The 25,897-nt window shown below is 41.0% G+C and overlaps 2 protein-coding genes and 1 long non-coding RNA gene across 5 annotated transcripts in view; 2 read left to right on the top strand and 1 right to left on the bottom strand.

Moving 5' to 3' along the window:
• The window catches only part of Krit1 (KRIT1, ankyrin repeat containing), a 34,149-nt gene extending 30,521 nt beyond the window's left edge, over nucleotides 1-3,628 (top strand). The window contains exon 17 of the mRNA NM_001108618.1: nucleotides 3,071-3,628. Within this exon, the coding sequence (NP_001102088.1) occupies nucleotides 3,071-3,139 (69 nt within the window). The 3' untranslated portion in view covers nucleotides 3,140-3,628. The remainder of the gene's footprint in view (nucleotides 1-3,070) is intronic.
• The window catches only part of LOC134486560 (uncharacterized), a 29,150-nt gene extending 19,448 nt beyond the window's left edge, over nucleotides 1-9,702 (bottom strand). The window contains exons 1-2 of one of the 2 annotated variants that reach the window (XR_010065760.1): nucleotides 9,574-9,700; nucleotides 406-4,693 (exon numbers count right to left, since the gene is read on the bottom strand). This is a non-coding gene — a long non-coding RNA (uncharacterized LOC134486560). Of the gene's footprint in view, nucleotides 1-405; nucleotides 4,694-9,573 lie in introns of those variants that run through there. The other variant, XR_010065761.1, reaches the window with a different exon arrangement.
• A 141-nt stretch (nucleotides 9,703-9,843) lies between these two features.
• The window catches only part of Lrrd1 (leucine-rich repeats and death domain containing 1), a 28,130-nt gene continuing 12,076 nt past the window's right edge, over nucleotides 9,844-25,897 (top strand). Inside the window, exons 1-2 of one of the 2 annotated variants that reach the window (XM_216085.10) lie at nucleotides 9,844-10,068; nucleotides 16,055-18,029. In XM_216085.10, coding sequence (XP_216085.3) covers nucleotides 16,125-18,029 — 1,905 coding nt within the window. In that variant the 5' untranslated portion in view covers nucleotides 9,844-10,068; nucleotides 16,055-16,124. Of the gene's footprint in view, nucleotides 10,069-16,054; nucleotides 18,030-24,721; nucleotides 24,987-25,897 lie in introns of those variants that run through there. The other variant, XM_039108581.2, reaches the window with a different exon arrangement.

Below are 25,897 nucleotides of genomic sequence, written 5' to 3'. Positions count from 1 at the left end.
GTGCTCAGGGTGGCATTTCCTAACCATCTTCAAAATCCTAAGTAATTCTTCTTCTATCTCCTGTTTACTTTTATTTTTTAATGTTTTTAATTGAAGGGTAAGTACATCACTTTCCCCTTCCCTTTCCTCTCTTCAGTATCTTTCAGGTAACTTCCCTCCAGGCTCTCCCACCCCACCTCACCCCATGCTGATAGCCTCTTTTATTATTATTATTATTGTTGTTGTTGTTGTTGTTGTTGCTTACATGTGTGTATGTACGTACACACTTGTGCACATGTGTAGACAAATATATATAAATACAATCTGCTGAGGCCATTTTTGTTCTTTCTGTGTTTGTGGTTCCTGGGCTAACCACCTGCATTGAACAACCAAAAAGGGGGCTTGTTCCTGAGAGAGGCTCATTCCTTTTTTTTTTCCACCATGAATTGCTTTAATGGTGGTATCTGTACAAGTGATGTCAGGACACAGGACAGCAAATGCACAGTGGACACGGCTAGCAGACAAGCTGTGAATGAATAAAGAGTTCACACTGCTCCCATGCTGGAGTGACTAAGACAGCTCTAAGCCACCTCCTCCTCAGCCTCCTCCTCAGCTGTAGCATCCTGGTACTGCCGGTACTCGGACACCAGGTCGTTCATGTTGCTCTCAGAGAGGCTCATTCTTCATCCAGCAGTCAGTAGTTTGCTCTAGTTCTCTGTCTAGGAGCAGGATCTTCCTAAAATATGTCTCCCTTCCATAGTAACATGTCTCTTGACATTGACATTGCTCAGGTCTTACGTGTCCAGCTATTTGTAGGAGAAAGTGATTCCCAGTGGCTTGTAAGTGTCTGATATTCTGTCTCTTGTGATCTTCCACCTTCTCTTCTGCAATGCTCCCTGAGCCTTAGATCTAGGCGCCATAGTGTAGATGTGTCAGTTGGCACTGGGCCCCCATGAGCCATTCATCTCTCAGTTGTGCCCAGTTGTAGTTTTCTGTGGCGCTCTCCATCTGCTGTGAGGAAAGGCTTCTTTGGTGAGGGCTGAGTGGCTTTACATCCGTCTGTGGGTACAAGGATAAGGTCTGGCAAAGTGGGTATTCTAAGGTCCATGATTTCACTAGCTGTGGGAAAGTGGCTAGGTTTCCAGTATTAGCCGTGATTTCCCTCTTGTGCCTCAGGTCCAGTTAGACAGGTGTTGATTATCACTGGCATGTAAATGCTATACTGCTCCTTTGTGCATAGCTTGCCACACTGTTGTCATGGTTCATAGGTTGTCATGCAGCAGGATAGGACTGCTTAATTGCTTCCTTGGCAGCTTCCGTAGTATTGTCTGAAACTGTGAAAGCTAGACCACACGAAAGAGGCTTTCAAGTTAGATCCATCTCAAAGCGTCCAACTCCTGTGTCCTAGGTGTGCAGTGTCTATCAGTAGGGGACTGCCTTTTCTCTCCTTTTACTTTAAGGTCGTCTCTATCTTTAAAGTTAAAACTTTAAATTTAGAATTTCTTCTAAACAGCACATAGATGGATTTTGTTTCTTAATCCAAGTTTGTCCATTTCTTTTGATTGGTGACTTGAGGCCAATAATATTTAGAGTTATTATTGAAAGGTGTATGTAGATTGTAGTCATCTTGATCTTTTTTGCTGGTTTGTGTTCTTAATTTTATTTTGTCTTTCTCCAACCCACCCTGCCCCTCAAGGTCTCTTGGCTTTTCTTATTCCTCTCTTTAGTTCAGAGCATTGCTTCCAATATTGTTTAGTGTTTTTGCTGTAGTTAGATATGAATTTTTATAAGCTGTTTGGATCATAGAAAATTTTTCTTTCTCTGTCAACTTTGGTAGATAGTCTCACTGGTTAAAGTAGTCTAGTTTTGCAATTGTGGTCTGTCTTTTAGAACTTGGAGTGCATTCCTCTAGGCTTTTATGGCCTTCAGAGTTTCCATTGAGAAGTCAGGTGTTATTCTGATGGATTTTCCTATATATGTGACTTGTGGGGGTTTATTTTCTTCTTTTGTTATGTTATATTTAATGTTTTAACTGTGATATTCTTTTGTATGCTTCTTTTCATCTTATTTATTTGGTGTTCTGTGTCTGTCTTGTGTCTGTAGATGTGTCTTTAATTTGGACAAGTTTTCATGTATCATCTTGTTAAAGATCTGGATTATGTCATTGAATGCCCTGTAATTCAAAGATTTGATCTTTTGCTAATGTTCCATATTTCCTATATGTTTCTGTTCTATGCTTATTAAAAATCTTGATTTATTTTCGTTTATTTAGTCTAGATTCTTTTATGTTCTAGTCCAGGTATCTGTTGTCTGTTTGACTCAGATTGATTCTGCTTATTAAAATTTCCCTCAGTTTTCTCATTGGCATATTGAGTTTTTCAATTACATCTTCATTTCATCTTGTGTTCTTATTAATGTTTCTCTTTATTCAGTTTAAGTTTTCAAATCCTAAGTTATTTTTATTTTACTCAGATGTGTGTATTTTCTTGGTTAGCACTCCAGTGTTTATTGTTATCCTCTTGGAGTTCAATAAAGTATTTGTATCTTCTTTGAATTCCTTGAATCCTTTGGTAATCTTTATGATTATTCTTTTGAGTCTTATGTCCTGAGGTTCATCTATGTACTTCTCATTGCAGAACACTTCTGTGGGACTAGTGGGTTTGATGGGAGACATGCTGTTGGCCAATCTTTGTTTTTGCCATGTGACCTGGGTATGTGTTGGTTGGGTGTCTGATGTGATAATCTGGCTTTCCTTAGATTGAGCCATGCTGCTCAACACTCATGTGATCTAAACTAGGCCTTGTAAAGCTGATGCTTAAGCTGTTTAGCTGAACCAGAGAAATGTGGCCCTGAACCTACAGGGCTGGGGCTAGACCAGGCAAAGGGAGTTCTTTAATGAAAAGGGTTCACACCTGCAGGCCTAGAGCTAAGTTCGTGGGTTTGCAGATGTGTCAGATATGCCCAGTTTCTTGACGTGCTGTCTCTTCCTAATAGTTATCTTTCAAGTAGGTATGAAAATGCCTACTACTCTATATGTCTTTTAATCTTTTTATGTTTCATATTTGATGTTAACATCTGTTTTATTTTGTAGGCTGGTCTTGTGGTAAAGCTGCTAATGAAGTTAAATGGACAACTAATGCCCTCTGAAAGAAATTCATGAAAAGAATTTGAGTTTGAGTATGAACCACCACCTTTTGCAATGTAGAATTTTTCCATGAAAGATTTCTGAAAATATGACCTAACAAGGCATGTAGTCTCATGTAGTATGTGTATGCTGTTACATTATTGTACAGAATCTGTACTCGTGTTTGGTGTGTAATATACCACTTAGTTTTGTATGATATGCTCATAAGCTCTTCTAATTTTTGAGAGAAACACATAAAAATAGATCAGCAATCTGTATTATATTAGACAAAAATAGTAAGCTTTATAAAAAGTTATTTTTGGTAAACAGTAAAGAATTTAGTGTGGAGTGGGCTGAGATTAAAATATAGCTTTGATATAATTTTGTGTGTTACTTCAAAATATTCTGAAAACCAACATGATTTGAATAAATAAAATGTATTTTGTACTTAGATCTGTTACTTAAACCATTTCTTCTGTGATCTCTAAACATGTCTCAAGGTGTTTCTAAACGTCTTCACTAAAGATGGCTTCCCTCGAAGAGTTGCTGCTGAACTCCTCGATTCAGTCCTAGTGTCTGAACACACTGATGGGGCCCGACACTCACTCCCTCCCTGCAGTTTTTCATCCTCTGGGTGTACCGTGGATGGCTTGGGAATAATTTCTTATTTCTAAATCTCAGATTTGATTAAATTAGGCCACTGACTGTCATGCCAAAGCACACATACAAGCAGATAATTTTTGTGTCATTTTCTACTCTTGACATTAATTTTTTATTCTAAATGATACCACATATAAGGCTTATTAAAATTCTGTGTTTAAGTGAGGCTAACAAGAAAGCCTTTTATTCTGTGCTACATACATACTTTTGATTAACCAGTTCCTGGGTAATTTGATCCATTTTAGACTTTACTGTTTCCTAGTATGTTCTTAAATCTTGAGCTTCAATCTGTCTCTGAATTCCAGATCTCAGTTTCAAGTTCCTGTTATTACAGCTTCTCTTAACATAGGCTGTAAATGATTTTGTTTTCATCATATCTAGAAGCAGAATTTGTTTCCCCCACTTGTTTGGTTAGTGACGTTGTCAGATTACATCCATGTACATAGCCGTGACGTCTCCAAGTGGCCTTCAACTTTTTTCACTTCACCTTCCTTGCTATATACATGTGTTTATTGCATGTAATCTAATGTCTTTTTTTTAAAGATTTATTTTTATTTATATGAGTACACTGTAGCTGTCTTCAGACACACCAGAGTAGGGCATCGGAGCCCATTACAGATGGCTGTGAGCCACCATGTGGTTGCTGGGAATTGAACTCAGGACTTCTGGAAGAGCAGTCAGTTCTTTAACCGTGAGCCATCATCTTACCAGCCCCAATCTGTTGTCTTAAAAGGTCTTTCCCATTCCATTCCTAGTTGTACTGTAGCCACCAGAGTTGAGGTCCTTGGCATTGTTTCCTTGGCTGAGAGCCTGACACAGGCTTTACACTGCCTCTCCGCCTCACCAACATTCTTTTCCTTTCTGATCACTATGTATTAACACAAATACATTTCATGATTCATGTATTAGTCAGGGTTCTGTAGAACAAAACTGGAGAAAGGAAATGTAAATTACAAAGGGATTTCTAGATTAGTTTATGTAAGAAGAGTTGGGTAGTCTCACCGTGTCTGTGAGCATACTGCATACTGGGGAGGCTGAAAACACAGTAGCTGCCTAGTCTGTGGATCTGGATCCCTCAGCAGCCCAAAAATAGTGATGAAGGCCTAGAGCACTTCTGATCTTTAGTTCAAGCCGAAAGGTTGCAGGAGTTGGGTTGTGATATCAGTGAAGGATCACAGCTACAGAAGTAGCAGCAACAGGGTAGATTCGCTCACTGGCAAGAAGTGAAGGAAACACTTCTTTATATGTAGGCTACTCAGTATGGAAGGAAGGCTTCTCACCTCAGTACCTCCTGCAACCTCTCACAGTCTCTGCAGCAGACTTCCTCATTGTATTCAGAATCAAATTCTAAATTTCATATTAAATATGAGCCTTTCTTTCACAAATTCCTATGTATTTAAGGCATTGTGTTTACTCTCACCATTCTTACCTCTCTCACAGTCCCATCAGTCTCCCCTCCTTCCTACAGATGTTTTCCCCATATTCATGTATTTGTGTTTTGTTCTGTTACCCACTGATTTGAGTGAGAACTGTCTGACCATGGCTATGGAGCGATCCGTTAGAGACTGGTGGGTTCATTAATGACTCCCTGTCTTCTAGAATCCCTCAGTATCCAATATATAGTTGAGCAGGGAAGGTTGGACCCCTGCCTTCTTCCCCTAATCCATGACTGACTATTGAAAGATTTAATCCTGTACAGGCCCTGTGCAGGCAGCCAGAGTTACTGTAAGTTCATGGTTGCCGTGCCGTGCCATCCGTGCCCAGATCTTATTTTGCTACCATTGTCTCTGTCTTCCAGCTTTCTGCCTCTTTTGTGCTATTCCCCGAGCCATAAAGGTGGCAATATAAATATCCTACGCAGATCTGAATGCTCAGCTGTCACTTTTTCTCAGTACCTTGGGCAGCCAAGAATCTCTTCATTTGTTACCGTTCATTGTGGAAAGAAATTTCTCTAATGAAGTCTGAGAGTAATATTTGTCTCTGTGTGTTCTAGGTTGCCTCTCTGTTGTCATGATAAAACACTGACCAAAGCAACCTGGCCAGAAGAGGGTTTATTTCAGCTTGTAGGAATCTGCCAGCGGTAACTAAAGCATAGACCATACAGGAGCACTGTTTGCCGGTTTGCTCATCTAACTAGTATACACAGCCCACCTACCTAGGGATGGTCCTACCTATAGTGAGCTGGTCCCCTCTGTGTCAGTTAGCAGTGCCCTGCAGACATGCATACAGATTACTTTGAGGGAGGCAGTTCTTTATTTGAGGTTTCCGTCTGGCTGAGTATGTCAAGTTAGCAGCCAGGACTACCTATCACTTATAAAAACGTGGATGTTTAGAAGGCAGCCTGATCCCAGTTCAACTTGGGTCAACAACAGGAGTAAGCTACCCTCCCCAGCAGTCTATGACCTGCCCAGCCATGAATTTTTACTGGATTTACAATTCTCAACACAAATTCCTTCCTGCAGAGCAAGCCTTAAATTCAACCTGAGTGGGCTGTTGGGCCTTTAACAGCCATTGCCACCTGCGGATTGGTATTGTAATTCTTAGGGGTCATAGCTGGAAGCATCTATTGAAGCTTTTCTAAGCCCACACCCTGCATAGAACCTGATAGCATTATGAAAGCAAACAGCAAGAAGGAAGCATCCAGCTTTGTTTCTATCTTGCAACCAAGGTGTGCTGTCTTCACTAACAGGGTCTCAACCGTCAAGTTCTGGTGGCCAGCCAGGAGGCGTGGATGGAGCCTGTGTGGTCTTGGGAAGCCTTTGGAGGCCCCACTCAACAACTCGAAGGGTTGGCAGCCTGGCACTGGAATTTATGTTTATTAATCAGTGGCTCCTAGAAGCAGCAGTATCCAGCCAAGCACGCTGCCTTAGAACTTTTTTATCATCTATTTTAATTGGCTTACAAAATAGTTTTCCATGTAGCTTTTCTCATAGTCTCTTTTGATTATCACTCCCCCTGTGCCCCTTCCTCCCACACTCTTCCCTGCTTAAACCTTTCCATCCCCATTTCTATTTCACACTACCTGTTTTCTAACACCCGACATCCCCTTTCAGTGGTCCCTTTCTAGTGTCCCGGCTTCTACAGGTACTCCAAGTTTAGTCTATGATCCACGAGTGAGAGAAAAGGCATTTGGCATTTTCTGGATATGGGTTACTTCGTGCAGTGTGATTTTCCAGTTCCATTCATTTACCTTCAACTATTATAACTTAACTTTTCTTTACAAATTAATAGAATCCCATTATGTATATATATATATGAGTGGGTAGGTAGATGGATGGATAGATAGGAGATGATTGATAGATAGATAGATAGATAGATAGATAGATAGATAACATTTTTATTACCCATTTATCTGTTGATGAACTGATCCCATTTCCTGGGTATTGTCAAGAGCAGCAATGAACACAAATGACCACACATCTCTATAGAAGGATAGAGTCCTGTGAGGTATATTCCCAGGAGCATTACGGCCAGCACATGGAAATTCTACTTCTGGCTTTGTGAAGAACTTCCACACTCATCTTTCCAGAGGCGACACCTATAATCTCACCATCAATGAATTGTTCCTCTTTCTCTTACCATAGTTTTCATTTTCATTTGCTGAGTGATTAATTGAACCTTTTTCTTAAATTTAATTTGTCATATATGAGGTTTTTATATACAGTGTGCATATAATAGTATATACTAAGTTAATCTAAAATGGTAAGCTAGCTACATAGCAATCTGACATAATTGCCCAGATCAAAAGGTAAAACAAATTGATTTACAGTAACTTTTGACCATTTTGGATTCTGAAAATGTTCATATATCTACAGATATGGAACTTTTTAAAGTGCTTAGCAACCATACATGTTTTTTTCTTTTGAGAAATCTGTGTTCAGATTTATGGGTCATTTTTAATTGGGCTACTTGCTTTCTTGGTGTTTTGTTTTTTGAGTTATTTCTGTTCTTAATAGTAATCCTGTTGGACATATATAGCTAGCCAAGACTTGCTCTAATCCCATAGCTGTAGGCTACATCTTCCCTTGACTGACCACTTCCTTTGCCACACAACTTTTTACTTTCATCAGTTTCCATTAGTCAGTCCTAGAACTTGCTCTGTAGATCAGGCTGGCCTCAGAGATCCTCCTGCTTCTGCCTCCTGAATGCTAGTAGTAAAGATGTGTGTCCTTACCACCTGGCACCATGCTGTTTTATACTAATGTGGCTCTGTAGTATATCTTGAAACCACATGTGGTGGTTTGAATGAGAACAGCCCCACTGACTCATAAATTTGAATGTTTGGTTCCCAGTTGGTAAAAACTGGGATGAATTAGGAGACATAGCCTTATTAGAGGAGGTGTGTCAGGCCCAGTCCCCTCTCTGCCTCCTGCTAATGAATCAGCCAGAAGCTCTCAGCTTACATGCCATGTAAGCACATGCCAGTGCCATGTTTGACTGCCTGCTGCTATGTTTCCTGCCACAGTGGTCCTGGACTAACACTCTGAAACTGTTAGCAAGCCCTCAGTTGATCTTTTCTTCCATAAGTGCCTTGGTCGCCATATCTCTTCACTGTAATAGAACGATAACCAAGACACTGGGCATGGTAATGCCTTCAGTATTATTTTTGCCTAGGACTGCTTTGGATATCTGAGGTCTTTGTACTTCTGTGTTAAGAACTTTTTTCAGTTTCTATGAAGAATGGCATGAGAATTTTGATTGGAATAGCATTGGCCCTGTAGATTGCCTTTATTAGGATGGCCACTTTCACAACATTAATTCTAATCCATTAGCATGGGAAGTCTTTCAGTCTTTGTTTTCTTTGAACCTGTGTTTTTTTGTTTGTTTACTGTTGTCAATTCCCTGATTTCTCTCAGTGCCCCTGGCATACAGAATGGCTGTGGATATTTATATGTTAGTCCTGTATACTGTATACTGCCACTTTGCTGAAAGGATGTATCTGCTCTGTGTTCAGGTATTTTTTAGGGTTTCTTATGTGCAGCGCTGTTACCAGCTGACAGGGATACTTGACTTTGTTTCCTAGTTGCACCTTTTTTATTTCCCTCTCTTGTCATGTTGCTGTATCTTGAGCCTCTGACACTATTTTCAAAAGGAGTAGAGAATGGACAGCCTCACATTGTCCCCGATTTTAATAGAATCGCCTCACTTTTTTTCTCTATTGAGCATTGTATTGTCTGTGGGCCATATGTAGATTTCAGTGGATTGAGGTACACTCCCTCTACCCCATTCTCTCTATGGGTTTTATCAAAGGATACATTTTCACTGCGAAGTGTATTTACTCATAACTGCCCGAATTCCTTCAGTTGGTGAGTGAGAAAACTTATGTCTATCCATACACACAATAGATCACTCCTCAAGAAGGAATAAATGATTGATGAACAACGTGGATGTGAAGTTCCAGTTCATTAACTGAATAAGCCAGACTCAAAAGGTTATACAGTAAGCATTCCTTTTAGGGAACACTGGGGGAAAGATAAAACTGCAGGGCAGAAAGTATATAGCAGTTACTAGATGTAAAAAGGATGGGTGTGGGTTAACGTGGGAACATAAACGAGAAGTGTAAAGAATATGGGGGAAAGGGAAGAATGTTCTGATGGTTGGAATAGCATTTATCAAAATTCAGTTGGATCATAGAGTCTATACATAAATTTTAAACACATTTTTTAAAAAGAAGAAGCTTTTGTACTAATTGGAAAACTTAAAAACAAAACAAAACAAAGGCGTAATAGAAATGCGTAAGTGCCCAAATTCACTTTAATGTCTAGTCAAAGAAAACTACTAAATAAGTAACATGCTGACCTGCCGCTCACCTCAGATCACCTAAACCAGATCTCCAGAGCTGCAAGATCTCCCAAGGAGAGGACAGTCAACCAGCAAACTGCCCCACAGCTGACCAGAGATGGTTGCTGAGCGGTCGAATGACAGCAGGGCCCACCTAGTACCCCGCCTTGCGACCAAAGCGAGCTCATAAACGCCAGAGGGAGGCGGGACACAACTGAGCCTGCGCAACCTCCATCGCCACAATCACGGACATTCGCCTCGCGGGCTCGCCTCCTGCAGGCTTCCGAGCGCCACAGGGAGGCTCTGCGAGACTGATCTAAGGACTGCTAAGTTCTTTACTTGCCTCCATCCCCTCGCAGCACCAGCACCTTCACGCCCCCGGCCCACAGCTCCTAGTGTTTGCGTTCTGTCCCGTGCTGCTTTAGCCGCCAAAGCTCAGCGATCTTCTCCCCACACCGGTCGAAGCAATTTGTTAATGTCACTAAAGTCTTGTAGTTACTTGGATGTCCACATCGTTCAGATAGGTAACAAATTACCGCGTGTCTTCAACTTTACTATTACTTGTTTAAAAATAGTTTGATTTCGTTTTTGCTTATCTAATTGGCAATGTGTTTTTAAATAGGACTCAATCCCCACGAGAACGGAGATTTTTCTCAAATACATTTTTAGAGTGTCCTTTAGCTATATATTTCAGGCTTTACAACATTTATGGGGGAGAGTATATGTGCGCTGTGCGGGGAAGGCCGGTGGTGCACGGGGAAAGAGGACTCACACGCGGAGGGCAGAGGACAAGTTGCTGGAGTCATCTTTGACTTTTTCCACCGTGCGGGTCCCAGGCATCAAACTCCGGTTGTCAGCCTTGGCAGCAAACGCCTTTACTAGCCAAGCCATCTCTCTGGGTAAACGATGGTGACTCCTTCGGTGGAATACTTTGTGGCCAGTAAAACGTGGGTTTCAGACACTTGTTTTCAAATAACGTGGCTCACTACTCTAATGAAAATGTTAACAGTCTACACTACTCAGTAAGGAAGTCACTGGAAATATGGCTATGTCTAAGGAGCTGCCTTAATTTTACTTAATTTCCAGTGGAGTAGGTACACGTTGCCAAGGTTTACCTTATTGGGAAACACCATATATTAAGGTCTCAGTGTCATCCCCCTCTCCCTGGGGGAAAAGCATGTGAGATCGCCAACCATTACTTGTAAGAAGCTGCAGGCGACATCTTATTTGCTTTTCCAAAACCTAATTTTCCTTTGGGGGATCCTATCCCTCTAAACCAGTGATTCTCAACCTATGGGTTGGGATCCTTTGGGGGTCAGATGAACCTTTCACAGAGGTCACCTAAGACCACTGGGAAACACCGTTGTTTACATTAAAATTCATAGCAGTAGCAAAATTAGTTATGAAGTGGCCTCAAAAAAAGTGTCATAGTCGAGAGTCACCACAACATGAGGAACTGTATAGTAAAGGGGTGCATTAGGAAGGCTGGGACCACTGCTCTACACTATGGAGTCTACAGCATTTGTGATTTAGAGGCGGCAGATGCTACCTCAGGCTTAGGCTGAACCATGGCTGGATTGAAAAAGCATTCTTCCGGTTCCTGGTGACAGTCACCGGTTAAGACTGGGACATGTGACGTTGGGTCGCAGAAAGGAAGCTCTGGTCTCTGGCTCACTTATCCTCACTCTGAGAACCTGCAGTTCTCATTGTTTTTAAAAAAGAAAACGAAACAAAACAAAACAAAAAGCTTTGGATTTTAAAAACGCTCTGTGTGCCACAATGTAAATATACATAATACCTTGAGTTTCCCGTTGGTTCAGATTAAGGTGGGGTGTGATGATACAAGGTCCCCAGGCAGGGAGGGTGAAGAAGGGAAAGCTCACCGGTTTACATCAACATAGGCTACAGGAAAAAAAATCTAGTCTCAAAATAACCCAGTAGATCTTCGTGTTATATTTAAATCACAGAGGTGAGCTTTTCTGCATGAAGGCAGCCAAACACCTGACTTCTTAAACTCTGGCCTTCAGCGGTCAACTCTATGAGACCCAAGCAGGAAGTTCTGTGAAGCTCCACACACTGATTTTGAATTGCGTGTGGAAGCGTAAAGACTTGGGAATGACCATCATCACTTTGAAGTGAAAGTTAGAGGGAGCACAGTTGCTGCACCAGATACAAGACTCGTTGGAAGGTTATAACAATTAAGATGTGTCGTTAATAGAAACTTAACAAAAAGGGAATAGAACTCCCAGGAAGCATTTCCTCACACTCCTATTCCAAGCGCATCAGAAAGCATTGGTGATTGCCCCACCCACGGAGTTGTTGGGTGCCTTTGGCTGGGGTCATGAGAAAGCCATCTTGATCTTACTCTGCCCTCATCTCTGTAAATTTGTCTCAAGATACCGGGTTCGAGCGGATCTTCTTTAGTCTATGGAACCTTGTTAAGAAAAAAAAAAAAGCTTTTTTAAAACATTTAGACATATTTAACTTCCCATATCACCACCCATGCAATATGATTATGAGTTAGTAAAGTCTCCCTCTCAGGAAAACAGCCCTGTTCAATGACAGTGGCGCTCTATGAGAAGCTCAGAGTTCTGAAGGTCAGAGGATATAGCTCAGTGGCAGATTGCTTGCCTAACTTGTGTGAAGTCCTGCAAAAACAACTTTTTTTCAGTTTAAAAAAAGTGCAAAATATAGCCAAGTGTGTTGTTATATTTCTACAAATTCAAACTTTCAGGAAGAGAGAGGAGGATCATAAATTTAAGACTAGTCTGGTGCTACATAAGAAGGCCTTGTTTAAATATAAATAAGTAAATAACATTATAGAGGTCTTTTACTTCCTTCGTTAACATTACTCTTGGTAGTTTTGAACTGATTATGAATTGATTGTTTTCCTGTTTTTTTTTTTTTTCCGTAGCAAGCTAATTATACAGATACAGAAATTTTTATTTATTTTTCTGGTACTGTCTTTTTTAGGGTCTTTTAAATCTGCAGGTAGGGATAATTTAGCTTCTAAAAGTGTAAGTGCTCTGCCGTCAAGTTTTATGTGGACTTGACACAAGCTAGAGTCGTTGGAGAGTAGAGAGCCTCCGTTGAGAAGACGCCTCCATAATGTCCAGCCATAGGCCAGCCTGTAGGAAAGTTTAATTAGTGACTGGTGGGGAGACACTTGGCCCACTGTGGGTGGGGAAACCTCTAGGACAGAAGTTCCAGGCTCTATAAGAAAGCAGACTGAGAAGCCACGGAGAGCAAGCCAGTAAGCAGCTTCCCTCCATGGCCCCTGCGTCAGCTCTGCCTCCAGGTTCCTGTCCTGTTTGAGTTCCTGTCCTGACTTCCTTCTACGAACAGTGACATGAAAGTGAACCCCTTCCTCCCAAACTTGCTTTGGGTCATGGTGATTCATTCCAGCAATCGAAATCCTCTTCCCCGTCAAGCCATCTAAATCTTATCTTGGAAAATTGTATTTTTTTCAACCCTCGCTATAGACTTACTGATCATAACACTTCAAGTAACATGTTAAGACAGGAGATATCTGTAGTATTTTCCCCGCTTTGTATGTTAGCTACACACACACACACACACACACACACACACACACACACACACATGTATAATATATATCAAAATCAATGTGTGTGTGTGCTTTATCAAGCTTAAGTTCCTTTTTGTTGTAGCATGAATATAGAATGTCCCCTTAAGCTATTGTGTTTGAACAGTTGGTCACTGGCTGCGGCAGTGTTGGGGAAGGTTGTAGAACATTTAGAGGGTGGAGCCTTTTTGGAGGAAAGGTGGAAACCAGGGAGGACCCTTGAGTTCTTATGGCCTACCCTTACTTGTTCTTTCTCCACTCCCTGACTGTGGAGGCACTGTGGCTAGCTGCTCCCTGCTCGTGCTGTCCTGATTTCCTGTAACACTCTTGCATGCCCTGGAATTACAAGGCAAAACATACACTTCCTCATTTACTTTGCTTTTTGTCACAGCAAGAAGATAAGGTAATCGCTATTCTCAGTTCCTTTGGGAATAGTTTTTACCATGGCAACACTAAACTTTGTCAAATGGATTTTTTGGATCTACTGAGATGACCGTGTAAATACCTATCCTCCAATCTGTTTACTACATTTATTGGTTTGTATTCTGATGACCTAATCTTGCCTCCCTCGGATAAAATCAGTTCAGCCACGGCGTAAATGTTCTTACAGTATTCTTGAAGTTAGTTTATAAACTCGTGAATTTACTTTATTGAGAATTTCTATGTATACGTCAATTAGAGTAATTGGTCTATAGTTTAAAGCTACTGCACAGCAAAGAAAACAATCCACCAAATGAGATAAAGGGGTCTCGAGGGAAGGGCAGACCAGACTCTGAACTCCTATGAAGACACACCTTCCATCCAGTAACCAATAAACATATCCAGGCTTACTGTTACAATGCTTACATTAACTAAGAAACAGAAACAGCTTACCTGTCTATCAGTGCATGAATGGGCAAATAAAACATGGTTTCTATAGACAATGGACTTTGATCCCACCATATGAAAATGAAATCATAACATTTCCAGGAAAATGGAGGTAAAAGCAAAACATTAAGTTGTGTGATAATCCAGAATCACCTATAGATTCTTGACCCTTAATCTGCATGTGTGTGTAAACATATGTGTGTAAGTGCAGGTCGTGAAATCAGAAAGACAGCCACAGGGGGAAGGATGAGAATTCGAAGGATGAAGAAGAGAAAAGCAAGCAGAGAGAGGAGGTAATGCGATACATGTAACATGGGAGCAGAGGAGGGGTTCAAGGTAGGCAGAGGCTGCAAAAGAGTAAAGGGGGTAGGAGAAAAGGAAAGAGCGTGAGTGAGAACAAAGTACATGGAGCTGTGATGCACTCAGTCAGCAGAGTGGCTTGCCCAGCATACAGAAAATCCCCGAGGTTCATCTCTACCTCCATGGAAATCAGAAGCGGTAGCTTATGCCTATGATCCAAGTTCTCAGGAGGCAGAGGCAGGAGAATCAGAAGTACAAGGGTGTTCTCAGCTACACAGTTCAAGGACAGCCTGGCATACATGAGATTCTATCTCAAAGAACGAATATGTGAAAACGTTATCATAAAACCCACTAATTTGTATGTTAGCCTAATATCTCATGTAAACACTCTGTCCGGCCGAAAAGCTGTGCATGATGATGACACATGACTTTGAAACTCTGTAAGCTTAAGGACAAGCTGTTCTTAATACTGAGTGCTAGACGAGCCAGGACTGCATAGTGAGCCTCCATCTCAAAAGTAAATAAATAAATGATAAGAAAAAAAAATCAATGCTGTGTTATAAACAGTGGGACTGATGACATCATTCATTCTTGATTCTTGATTCTAATCAATCCCAAAGAGTCTTTCAACACGCTATGATGAGCGCTCTCTCTCTCTCTCTCTCTCTCTCTCTCTCTCTCTCTCCCTCTCCCTCTCCCTCTCCCTCTCTCTCTTTCTTGTCCCTCCTTGTGTTGGAGTTTTCCATCTATTATACTTAGTAGGGCTGGATTTGTGGAAAGATACTGTGTAAATTTGGTTCTACTTGTTTACCTGTATAGTTCTGTATTTCTTTAAGGGAGTTATGTATGTCCTTAAAGTCTTCTAACATCATCATGAGATGTGATTTTAAATCCAAATCTTGCTTTTCCAGTGTGTTGGGATATCCAGTATTTGCTTTGGTGGGAGAACTGGGCTCTGATGATGCCAAGCGGTCTTGATTTCTGTTGCTTAGGTTCCTGCACTTGCCTCTCGCCATCTGGTTATCTCTGGTGTTAGCTGGTCTTGCTGTCTCTGACAGTGGCTTGACCCTCCTGTAAGCCTGTGTGTCAGCACTCCTGGGAGACCAGCTCTTTCCGGGCAGGATTTGGATCCAGAGAGCTGTGGCACAGGGTCAGCTCCGGGCTGACCAGACAGAAACCAGAAGGATCCTGACCCAGCTCTCTTTCTCTTTTTAAGATAGGCTCTCACTATGCATGCTGCCTGGTAGGAAATTCTTAAGAAATCCCAGCTTTTGGGGGTCCAGGTAAAATGCGTTTCTGGGTATTGGGAGCTAATAGTGAAGAATCGAGATAGTGGACTAGGGGCAGTGCTGAGAGGGTTTAGAGGACAGAAAAGGTCAGGGTGTTCAACGGGGATATGTTTAGTTCCCTGTGAATGAAGTCAGAGAGCAAGGAGAGGCACAATAGAAGATTTGTTACAGAGTTAGTCATGACACTGGGGGGTTGGACTCAGAGAAGTGGAGGGAGAGGTGAAGTTAGCCTATCTGTTTTCCTGGAGGTTCCGGTGAGTGCCTGCTGCGGTTGGGGGTCTGGGATAAAGCCATGAATAGGAGGAGGGAACTGAGGAGAGGAAGATGTCTGAGGTCCACTGGAGATGGGGCAGGTGGGCCGACGGTGGCCACAGCTGGATTTGAAGTGGCTGAGGAAGAGGTAAAGATCTGCAGTTAGCCTTGCGTGTGTAACTTCAACATCATCATACTTCTATATTTGTCTTGTAGGTTCAAAGGGGAAAAACACACGAAAAAGTAAAGTTATAATCTGTTCGTACAAGAGTTACCCGTAAATAAGATGTCTGAAGATGGGAGTAATGTGGAGCCTGAAGGACTCACTAGATCTGAGTCACTGGAGGAGCCTGAATTTATTGATGAAATATCAGATCCCTCGAATGAAACCTCACCTCACTCTGGAAATACAGATTTCAACCAGATTTATGAATCAAATTCTTCAGAGAACACAGAACAGCCATCAGCTTCCTCCACAAGCCAGCTTAATGGAAATGAAGAGACAAACATAGAAATTCCATTTTCGGACACTAACATAGAAGAGGTCATCCCACTGTCAAACTCAGAAAGTCCGCAGAGCTCTGAGTCATCAGAGACTAACGAGGCTGAAGAATATCACCCAGTCAAATTCCCAATTGGGAGGAAATTTAGAGGACGAACCTTTAATGGACACCACAAAGGATTTGACATGGAGTCTGATACCTTTACAGTTCATCTTGATGCCAAGGGTTTACAAGAATTCCCTGTAGACATTGTTAAAGTCAAATATGTAAAATATTTATATTTAGATAAGAATCAAATAAAAACTTTCCAAGGGGCAGATCCAGGTGATCTGCTAGGACTTGAAACTCTGTCCTTGCAAGAAAATGGATTGTCATCGATTCCCCAGGAAATTCAGTTGTTTCACAATTTAAAGGTACTAAATGCCAGTTACAACGAGATATCACATATCCCTAAAGAACTATTACAACTGGGGAATATGAGGCAACTCTTCTTAAATAGTAATCATATTGAATCTTTACCTTCTGGCTTAGAAAATCTTAGATATTTGGAAACTTTAAGTTTGGGTAAAAATAGGTTAACACATATACCAGACTCTTTGTGTGGTTTGAAAAATTTGAAAACTCTCAATCTGGAATATAACCAATTAACAATATTTTCTAAATCGCTATGCTTCCTTCCAAAACTCGTTTCCCTAAACCTTACTGGAAACATGATAGGCAGTTTGCCAAAAGAAGTTAGGGAACTGAAAAATTTAGAAAACCTTTTAATGAATCACAATAAACTTACTTTTTTGGCTGTGGAGATATTTCAGTTGCTCAAAATAAAAGAACTTCATCTAGCTGACAATAAATTGGAAGCCATTTCACCCAAAATTGAGAATTTCAAGGAACTCAGGCTGCTCAACCTTGATAACAATTTATTGCAAAGCTTACCAAAGAAAATTTCCCACTGCGTAAACTTGGAATCTCTTACTCTCAGTGATAATAATTTAGAAGAACTTCCTAAGAAAATCCGAAAGCTTAAAAATCTGAGACAACTCCATGCAAACAGAAATAAAATGATAAAAATGGCTGAAGAAATCTCACATCTTAGCAAGATACACAGCCTAGAGTTTTCAGGCAATCAAATCACACATGTTCCTATTGAAATAAAAAACTGCAAAGAAATAACCAGAGTTGAATTGAATTATAACAACATAATGTATTTCCCAGTGGGGTTGTGTGCCTTACAGTCACTTGACTACTTGAGTTTTAATGGAAATTATATTTCAGAAATCCCTGTGGATTTGTCATTCAGTAAGCAGCTGCTTCATTTAGAGTTGAATAAAAACAAGATCACCATATTTTCAGAACATTTATGTTCTCTCACTAATCTTGAATACCTGGATCTTGCTAAAAATCAAATAAGGAAAATTCCTCACTGTATCTCTGCTATGTTATCACTCCATGTTCTCATTCTGTCTGATAATAAGTTCGAGATTTTCCCAAAGGAACTGTGTTCTTTAAAAAACTTGCAACTGCTTGATATTTCAGAAAATCAATTACATAAGATACCTTCAGAAATATCCAAACTGAAAAAGATCCAGAAGTTAAACTTGTCAAACAATAATTTCACACATTTTCCTGCTGAACTGTGCCAACTTCAAACTCTGGAGGACCTGAATATAAGTCAGATAAGTGGGAAAAAGGTAAGACTTCTTTTTTCAGTGTGGAGGGGAGGGAAACTAGGGGAATCTCAACCTGAGGAACAGTGTACATGTGTCCTGGCTAGTTTTATGTCAACTTGACACAAGCTAGAATCATTAGAGAGGAGGCAGCCTCAATTGAGAAAATGTCTACACTAAGATCAGGCTGTAGGCAAGCCTGTCGGGTATTGTCTCAGTTAGTGATTGATGGGGGAAGGTCCAGCCCATTGTGTGTGGGGGTTGGGGCTCCGGTCTGGGCTGGTGGTCCCGGGTTCTATAAGAAAGCAGACTCGGTCCCCAGCTCCGAAAAAAAAAAAAAGAAAAAGAAAAAGAAAGCAGACTAAGAACACCAAGAGGACCAAGCCAGTGAGCATGGCCTCTGCATCCTGCCCCAAGTTCCTGCCACGCTTGCTTGCGTTCCCACTCTCAGTTCTTTTAAAGATGAACTGTGAGTGAAGTATAAACCCTTTCCTTCCCGGGTTGCTTTTGGTCATAGTGTTGAATCACAGCAGTCGTAACCCTGACTAACAACATGCAACTGCTTATATGTGTATTTTAAACAGGCGGCTTGTCCTGTATTTTTAAAACATAGCTTAGAGACCCGGCACCCTACGCAAAAGCTTTACAGGACATTTCACGGAGATGCAAGGCGAAGCAAAGGAAATTGTGTGGATTACTTTCTACTTGGTTCGTTGGGAGACTTTTCAAATTGTGTGTGTGTGTGTGTGTGTGTGTGTGTGTGTGTGTGTGTGTGTGTATGTGTGTCCGCATTTCTATGGATGTGTGTATGGAGGATGCATGTGGGTGCATATGGGTACACATGGATGCATGAAGCCAGAAGCCAGATGTGTCTTCAGTTGTGCTCCATTTTTGCTGCTGCTGCTGCTGCTGCTATTGTTGCTTAGGCAGGGTCTCAGTATGAAGCCCTGGATATCAGAAGCCATTTAAGAAAGACTGTGGCAAACAAATGAATTTTCTGGAGATGGCCCACCGTTTTACATGGCTTTGATGGGTGTGCTCTGGAGGCAATGTCCCCAGAGACTTTATCCCAGGATTTCTTCCAGCTGCCGATAATGCCTTTCCTGCCACTATTATAGCCTAATTATTCCTGGGCATCAGAAATTCCTGCCTACTGGCCAGATTCCCTGAAGAATCAATATGAAGACATACTTTCATGTAGTAATGCTGTATAGAAGAATTGATTTTATCAAAATTCCTGGTAATAAATGTATAGAAATCCTAAGTCCATACAAGTAATTTCAAACTCCACGTAGACTAAAAGCTGCAAATAGAGCTCTGTAAAACTTCATGGGCCATGCACTAATTGCACTAAGGAAAGAAAATAGGTTTGGAACAAATTTCACATTGTGCCACTATCTAGTAACTAAGGGTCCTAAATTGGGGATGGACAATTTATTGTAGGTTTAAGGACAAAAAATAACAGATTGACTAGTTTTATCTGTATAAGACTTATTTTCCTTTTTATTGAATATTTTATGTATTTACATTTCCCGCTCCCTTACCCCCTCTCCCTTCTTCTATGAAGATGTTCCCACTCCCACCCACCCACTCCCACCTCAACACCCTGGGATTCCCCTACATTGGGGAAACAAGCCTTCACAGGACCAAGGGCTTCTCCTATTGATGCCAGACAAAGCCATCCTCTGCTACATATACTACTGGAGCCATGGATCCCTCCATGTATACTCTTTGGTTGGTTGCTTTAGTCCCTGAGAGCTCTGGATAGTCTGGTTGGTTGATATTGTTGCTCTTCCTATGAGGTTGCAAACCCCTTCAGCTCCTTCAGTCCTTTCTCTAACTCCTCCATTGGGGCCCTGTGCTCAGTCTGCTGGTTAGCTGCAACCATCCTCATCTGTATCAGTAGGGCTCTGGCAGAGCCTCTCAGGAGACACCCATATCAGGTTGCTGTCAGCAAGCACTTCTTGGCATCAGCACAGTGACTGAGTCTGGTGGCTGCAGATGGGATGGATTCCCAGGAGGGGCAGCCTCTTGGTGGCCTCTACTTCAGTCTCTGCTCCACTCATTGTTCGTGTATTTCCTCCTGTGAGTATTTTGTCCCACCTTTTTTAGAAGGACTAAAGCATCTACACTTTGGTCTTCATTCTTCATGAGCTTCTTATGGTCTGTGAATTGGATCTTGGATATTCCAAGCTTTGGGGCTAATATTCACTTATCAGTGACTACATACCATGTGTGTTCTATTGTGATTGGGTCACCTCACGCAGGATGATCTTTTCTAGTTCCATCCATTTGCCTAAGAATTTCATGAAGTCATTGTTTTTAATGGCTGAGTAGTACTCCATAATGTTAGTGTACCAAATTTTCTGTATCCATTCCTCTGTTGAAGGGCATCTGGGTTCTTTCCAGCTTCTGGCTATTATAAATAAGGCTGCGATGAACATAGTGGAGCATGTGTCTTTTTTATATGTTGGGGCATCTTTTGGGTATATGCCCAAGAGAGGTATAGCTGGATCCTCAGGCAGTTCAATGTCCAATTTTCTGAGGAACCTCCAGACTGATTTCCAGAGTGGTTGTACCAGTATGCAATCCCACCAACAATGGAGGAGTGTTCCTCTTTCTCCACATCCTCACCAGCATCTGCTGTCACCTGAGCTTTTGATCTTAGCCATTCTGACTGGTGTGAGGTGGAATCTCAGGGTTATTTTGATTTTCATTCTCCTGATAACTAAGGATATTGAACATTTCTTTAGGTGCTTTTCAGCCATTCCTCAGTTGAGAGTTCTTTGTTAAGTTTTGTACCCCAATTTTTAAAAGGATTATTTGGTTCTCTGGAGTCTAACTTCTTGAGTTCTTTATATAGTAGATATTAGCCCTCTGTTGGATGTAGAATTGGTAAAGATCTTTGCCCAATCTGTTGGTTGACACTTTGTCCTTTGCCTTACAAAAGCTTTGAAATTTTATGAGGTCCCTTTTGTAGATTCTTGATCTTAGAGCATAAGCCATTGGTGTTCTGTTCAGGAAAATTTCCCCTGTGTCTATGTGTTTGAGGCTCTTCCTCACATTCTCTATTAGTTTAAATGTATATGGTTTTATGTGGAGGTCTTTGATCCACTATGACTTGAGTTTTGCACAAGGAGAATAGAATGGGTCAATTTGCATTCTTCTACATGCTGACTTCCAGTTGAACCAGCACCATTTGTTGAAAATGCTATCTTTTTTCCATTGGATGGTTTTAGCTCCTTTGTCAAAGATCAAGTGACCATAGGTGTGTGGATTCATTTCTGGGTCTTCAATTCTATTCCATTGATCTACCTGCCTGTCTCTGTACTAATACCATGAAGTTTTTATCATGATTGCTCTGTAATAATTGCTTGAGGTCAGGGATGGTGGTTCCCCCACAGATTCTTTTATTGTTGAGGGTAGTTTTTGCTATCCTGGGTTTTTTGTTATTCCAGATGAATTTACAAATGGCTCTTTCTAACTCTATGAATAATTGAGTTGGAATTTTGATGGGGATTGCATTGAATCTGTAGATTGCTTTTGGCAAAGTGGCCATTTTTATTATATTAATCCTGCCAATCAATAAGCATGGGAGATCTTTCCTTCTTCTGAGATCTTCAATTTCTTTCTTCAGAGACTTGAAGTTCTTATCATACAGGTCTTTCGCTTGCTTGGTTAGAGTCATATCAAGGTATTTTATATTATTTGTGAGTACTGTGAAGAATATCATTTACCTAATTTCGTTCTCATCCTGTTTATCCTCTGAGTAGAGGAAGGCTTCTGATTTGTTTGAGTTAATTTTATATCCAGCCACTTTGCTGAAGTTGTCTATCAGTTGTAGGAGTTCTCTGGTGGAATTTTTGGGGTCACATAAGTATATTAGTATATCATCTGCAAATAGTGATATTTTGATATCTTCCTTTCCAACTTGTACCCATTTGACCTGTTTGTTTGTTTAAGAGATATTAAAGAATAGTGATTGTTGTTTCCTGTTGTATGTGCTGTTAGAGGTGGGATTATGTTTGTTTGGCTATCTTCTTTTGGGTTTGTTTCAAGAGTATTACTTTCTTGCCTTCTCTAGGGTGTTGTTTCCCTCCTTGTGTTGGGAATCCTTTGTAGGGCTGCATTGTGGAAAGATAAGTGTAAATTTGGTTTTGTCATGGAATGTCTTGGTTTCTCCATTCATGGTAATTGAGAGTTTTGCTGAATATAGTAGCCTGGGCTGGCATTTGTGTTCTCTCTCTCTCTCTCTCTCTCTCTCTCTCTCTCTCTCTCTCTCTCTCTCTCTCTCTCTTTTCGGAGCTGGGGACCGAACCCAGGGCCTTGCGCTTGCTAGACAAGTGCTCTACCGCTGAGCTAAATCCCCAACCCCCATTTGTGTTCTCTTAGGGTCTTTATGACATCTGCACAGGACCTTCTGGCTTTCATACTCTCTGGTGAGAAGTCTGGTGTAATTCTGATAGGTCTGCTTTTATATGTTACTTGACCTTTCCCCCTACTGCTTTTAATATTTTCTTTGTTTTGTGCATTTGGTGTTTTGACTATTATGTGATTGGAGGAATTTCTTTTCTGGTCCAATCTATTTGGAGTTCTGTAGGCTTCTTGAATGTTTATGGGCATCTCTTTCTTTAGGTTAGGGGAGTTTTCTTCTGTGATATTGATGAGGATATTTACTTATCCCGTAAATTGGGAATCCTTGCTCTCTTCTATACCTATTGGCCATAGGTTTTGTCTTTTCATTGTGTTTTGTATTTCCTATTTGTTTTGGATTAGGAGGTTTTTGCATTTTACCTTTCCTTTGACTATTGTGTCAATGTTTTCTATTGCCTCTCCTGCCCCTGAGATTCTCTCTTCTCTCTCTTTTATTCTGCTGGTGATGCTTATATCTATGATTCCTGATCTCTTTCCTAGGTTTTCTATGTCCAGGGTTGTCTCTCTTTGTGACTTCTTTAATATATTTTTAATCTCTTTCTTATGAATGTTTATAAGCAGTTATAAAAATACTATAAGTTCAATTTAAAATGTTATTCTACACAAGCATTTCTCTTTCATAGGACATAATAGGTTTTGTGGTAAAAATAAAAAATAGGTGCGACCAGTTCCTGCACGTCACTGCTCCATACTGGTCCCCTGGTACTCTTGGACCCAGGCAATCGCTCCCTGGTATTAGTTCTGGCACCATAGGGCCATATAGAACTAACATTAATTTATCTCTGATTAGTATCTGTCCTGACTGCCTCTCTCCCACACTAGTTCTGGCACTGGAGCACCATATAGAACTAACATTAATTTATCTTAGCGGCAGCTGGTTCCAGTGTGGCACCATGCCACGTTAGCCTGGCCATCTTCTACCCCCAGCGGTCTCTCTTTGCTAGTCCCCCTGGTCAGCCCTGTCCTGCCAGGAACTCTCTGGCCCTAGCATTACATCAACACAATAAACTTACAACCAACTGATAAGGATATAAACCACCCACCTAAATAAAATGAATTTGCCTACCTTGGCAATTCAAGACCACCCTGATCTAGGTCATCTTTCTCAGTCTCCGTCTTGATTCTCCTTCATTCCCCTTCTCTCCTGCCTTCCAAAAGCTTTGTCCCTGTCTTATTCTTTTACTGTACAATCATGGCCACCCCTCACCTGCATATTGACATCAACCTATAAATCTTCCCAAAAAGTTTTATTATAAATACATGGTTTATGTAACTAATCCTCTGCCAAAGATTAGAAATTTTTATGATGGTGCTTTAATAAATTTCTTCATAAGTGCATTTTTCATATTTCAAGCTGTTTTCTTTGAAAATTACTTCTAAAAATTGATGATTATTGATTTGTTTGTTTATTGTGCTAGGTACGAAGCCCAAACCTCACACAAGGTAGGTAAGGGCTCTACTACTAAATTATACCTCAAGTCTTGGAAATACTATTTACATTTTAAAAATGAAAGACAATTATTGATATATTCTTAGATCTCAATAACAACAGCTATCATCTGACTATCTTTAATGCTAAACCATTTATTCAAAAACCTGTTCTTAAACCTGTTCATGCTCAAAAAATATCTATATGATCTATGACTGCAGTTACAAACTTACATGGCCTTTATAATGTAACACCTACTGGGTAATACATTTTCAGTAAATATGCTAGACGAGTGGTATGCAGCCTTAACAATGGAATGAAGAATGAGACAAGTTCTAATAAAGCTGTGTTTGAACTAAAATACACATTCTGGTTCTGTAATACAATTAGTTACCAGCTAATTTGACTTATTTACTGGAAGTACATTGATTTTCTTCCTGTGTCCTGTGACTCCTCTGGACTATGTCCCTAACATTCTCGTTTTCACTAACTCGTTCTTTGACCTCATCAAAATCTCTCGTCACACACATAATCCCTAGCACTCTAGTTTACAGTTGGCAACTTTCCCTGAAACTCCCGATGTTACTTTCTCTGCTCTTGCCCATGATCAACGCTTGTTTCACGCCTCGTTTACTACAGCAGCTGCCTGGATGGTGCTCTCTGACCTATTTTCCTGTTTTATCACGCTTTGTCACAGTCATCAGACTTCATTCCAGATGACAATTCTCTTTTTGTAATGCCTATTTTTATTTATGTGATTATTTTGCTTTGATGTATGTGTGTGTGTTGCATGCCTGCCTGGTTCCCATGGAAGCCAGAAGAGAATGTTTGATCTTCCAGAACTAGAGTAGCTTGTGATTGCCATGTGGGTGCCAAGAACTAGCTTGAGTCCCTCACAAGAGCAGCAAGTGCTCTTAACTGTGGAGCCAAATCTCCAGTCCTTTGGGGACTGTTGTTTATGTGTTATATTTGGCATGGTGGTGCATGACTATGATCCCAACACTCATGAGGCTGAGGTAGGAGCGTAGTGAGTTGACTCCTGACCGGGGATCCAGAGGGAGACTCTGTCCAAAGGGGAAGGGAAGGAAGAAAGAAAGCAGAGAAGAAGGAAGCGAGAGGTAGGAAGGGAGGAGGGAATTCATGATTTTGAAGAGGCTGCCAAAGCCCTAGTTAAAGATTTTACAAGATCATTTCAAAAGTCTTTAAAATGGGGAAATATTATCTATAAGAATCTCTGTTCAGAAGAATGTCCAATGTGATTGAAAATCTCACTTGGGTAGAATGGATATGGAACACCTAAAGGATTAGTTTTTCTAATAGCTGATCAATAACCAACCGTCTGGAAAAGATGAACCTGATTAGTCACAGAGCTTCCACTGGGCAAAGTGATGGTTGCTCAGCCGGAGTCTTTCAACAGTTTCTCTGTCATCTCAGAGTGCTCTCTCCCTCTCATAAACACTGAGCAAATATTTAAAGAATCCTTAGCCAAGCATGTTTGCTGCAGGATGCGATCATGCTGTGAACCCCAAGATCATGTGATTTACTAAAAATACTTGTTTCTAGTTGTGGTGTGGATCAGCCCTTAGCACACACGTTAAATCCCTCTGGCTAGCCTAGAGACATGACCTTAGGACACACCATAGATTCCCAAACAGTGAACTTTACCAGTTAGTTTGTAGAAGCAAGCACCCATGTTTGAAAGTGACATCTAACTGAGTGGCAGACAAAGTAATGAATCAGAGAAAGGTTTGACAGAATAAGATATGCCTAACTCTCATGAGGAAAGGCAAGGGAAGCTACTTAAGAGGGCAGTGCAGAGAGAAAGATAGACAAGAGGTGGTTTTCTGAGGTGGTTTTCTGTGGGGTGGGGGTGGGGTTACAGAGACAGGTTGAAGAGAGAACAAGCTAGACACAGTGAAGACTGAATGAGTCAGAGAGTGAGAAGGAGCCAGATTAGAACAGATTGCCAGAGTGAGTGTGAGGCCAGGCAGAGCAGAAAGCCAGAGGCTGAGAGAGAAGCCAGTTTGAA

The sequence above is a fragment of the Rattus norvegicus genome, chromosome 4 (assembly GCF_036323735.1).
Source record: "Rattus norvegicus strain BN/NHsdMcwi chromosome 4, GRCr8, whole genome shotgun sequence".
Lineage (NCBI taxonomy): Eukaryota > Metazoa > Chordata > Mammalia > Rodentia > Muridae > Rattus > Rattus norvegicus.
Note: the sequence above shows the minus strand (reverse complement) of the source record. Positions and strands in the feature narration are given on the sequence as shown.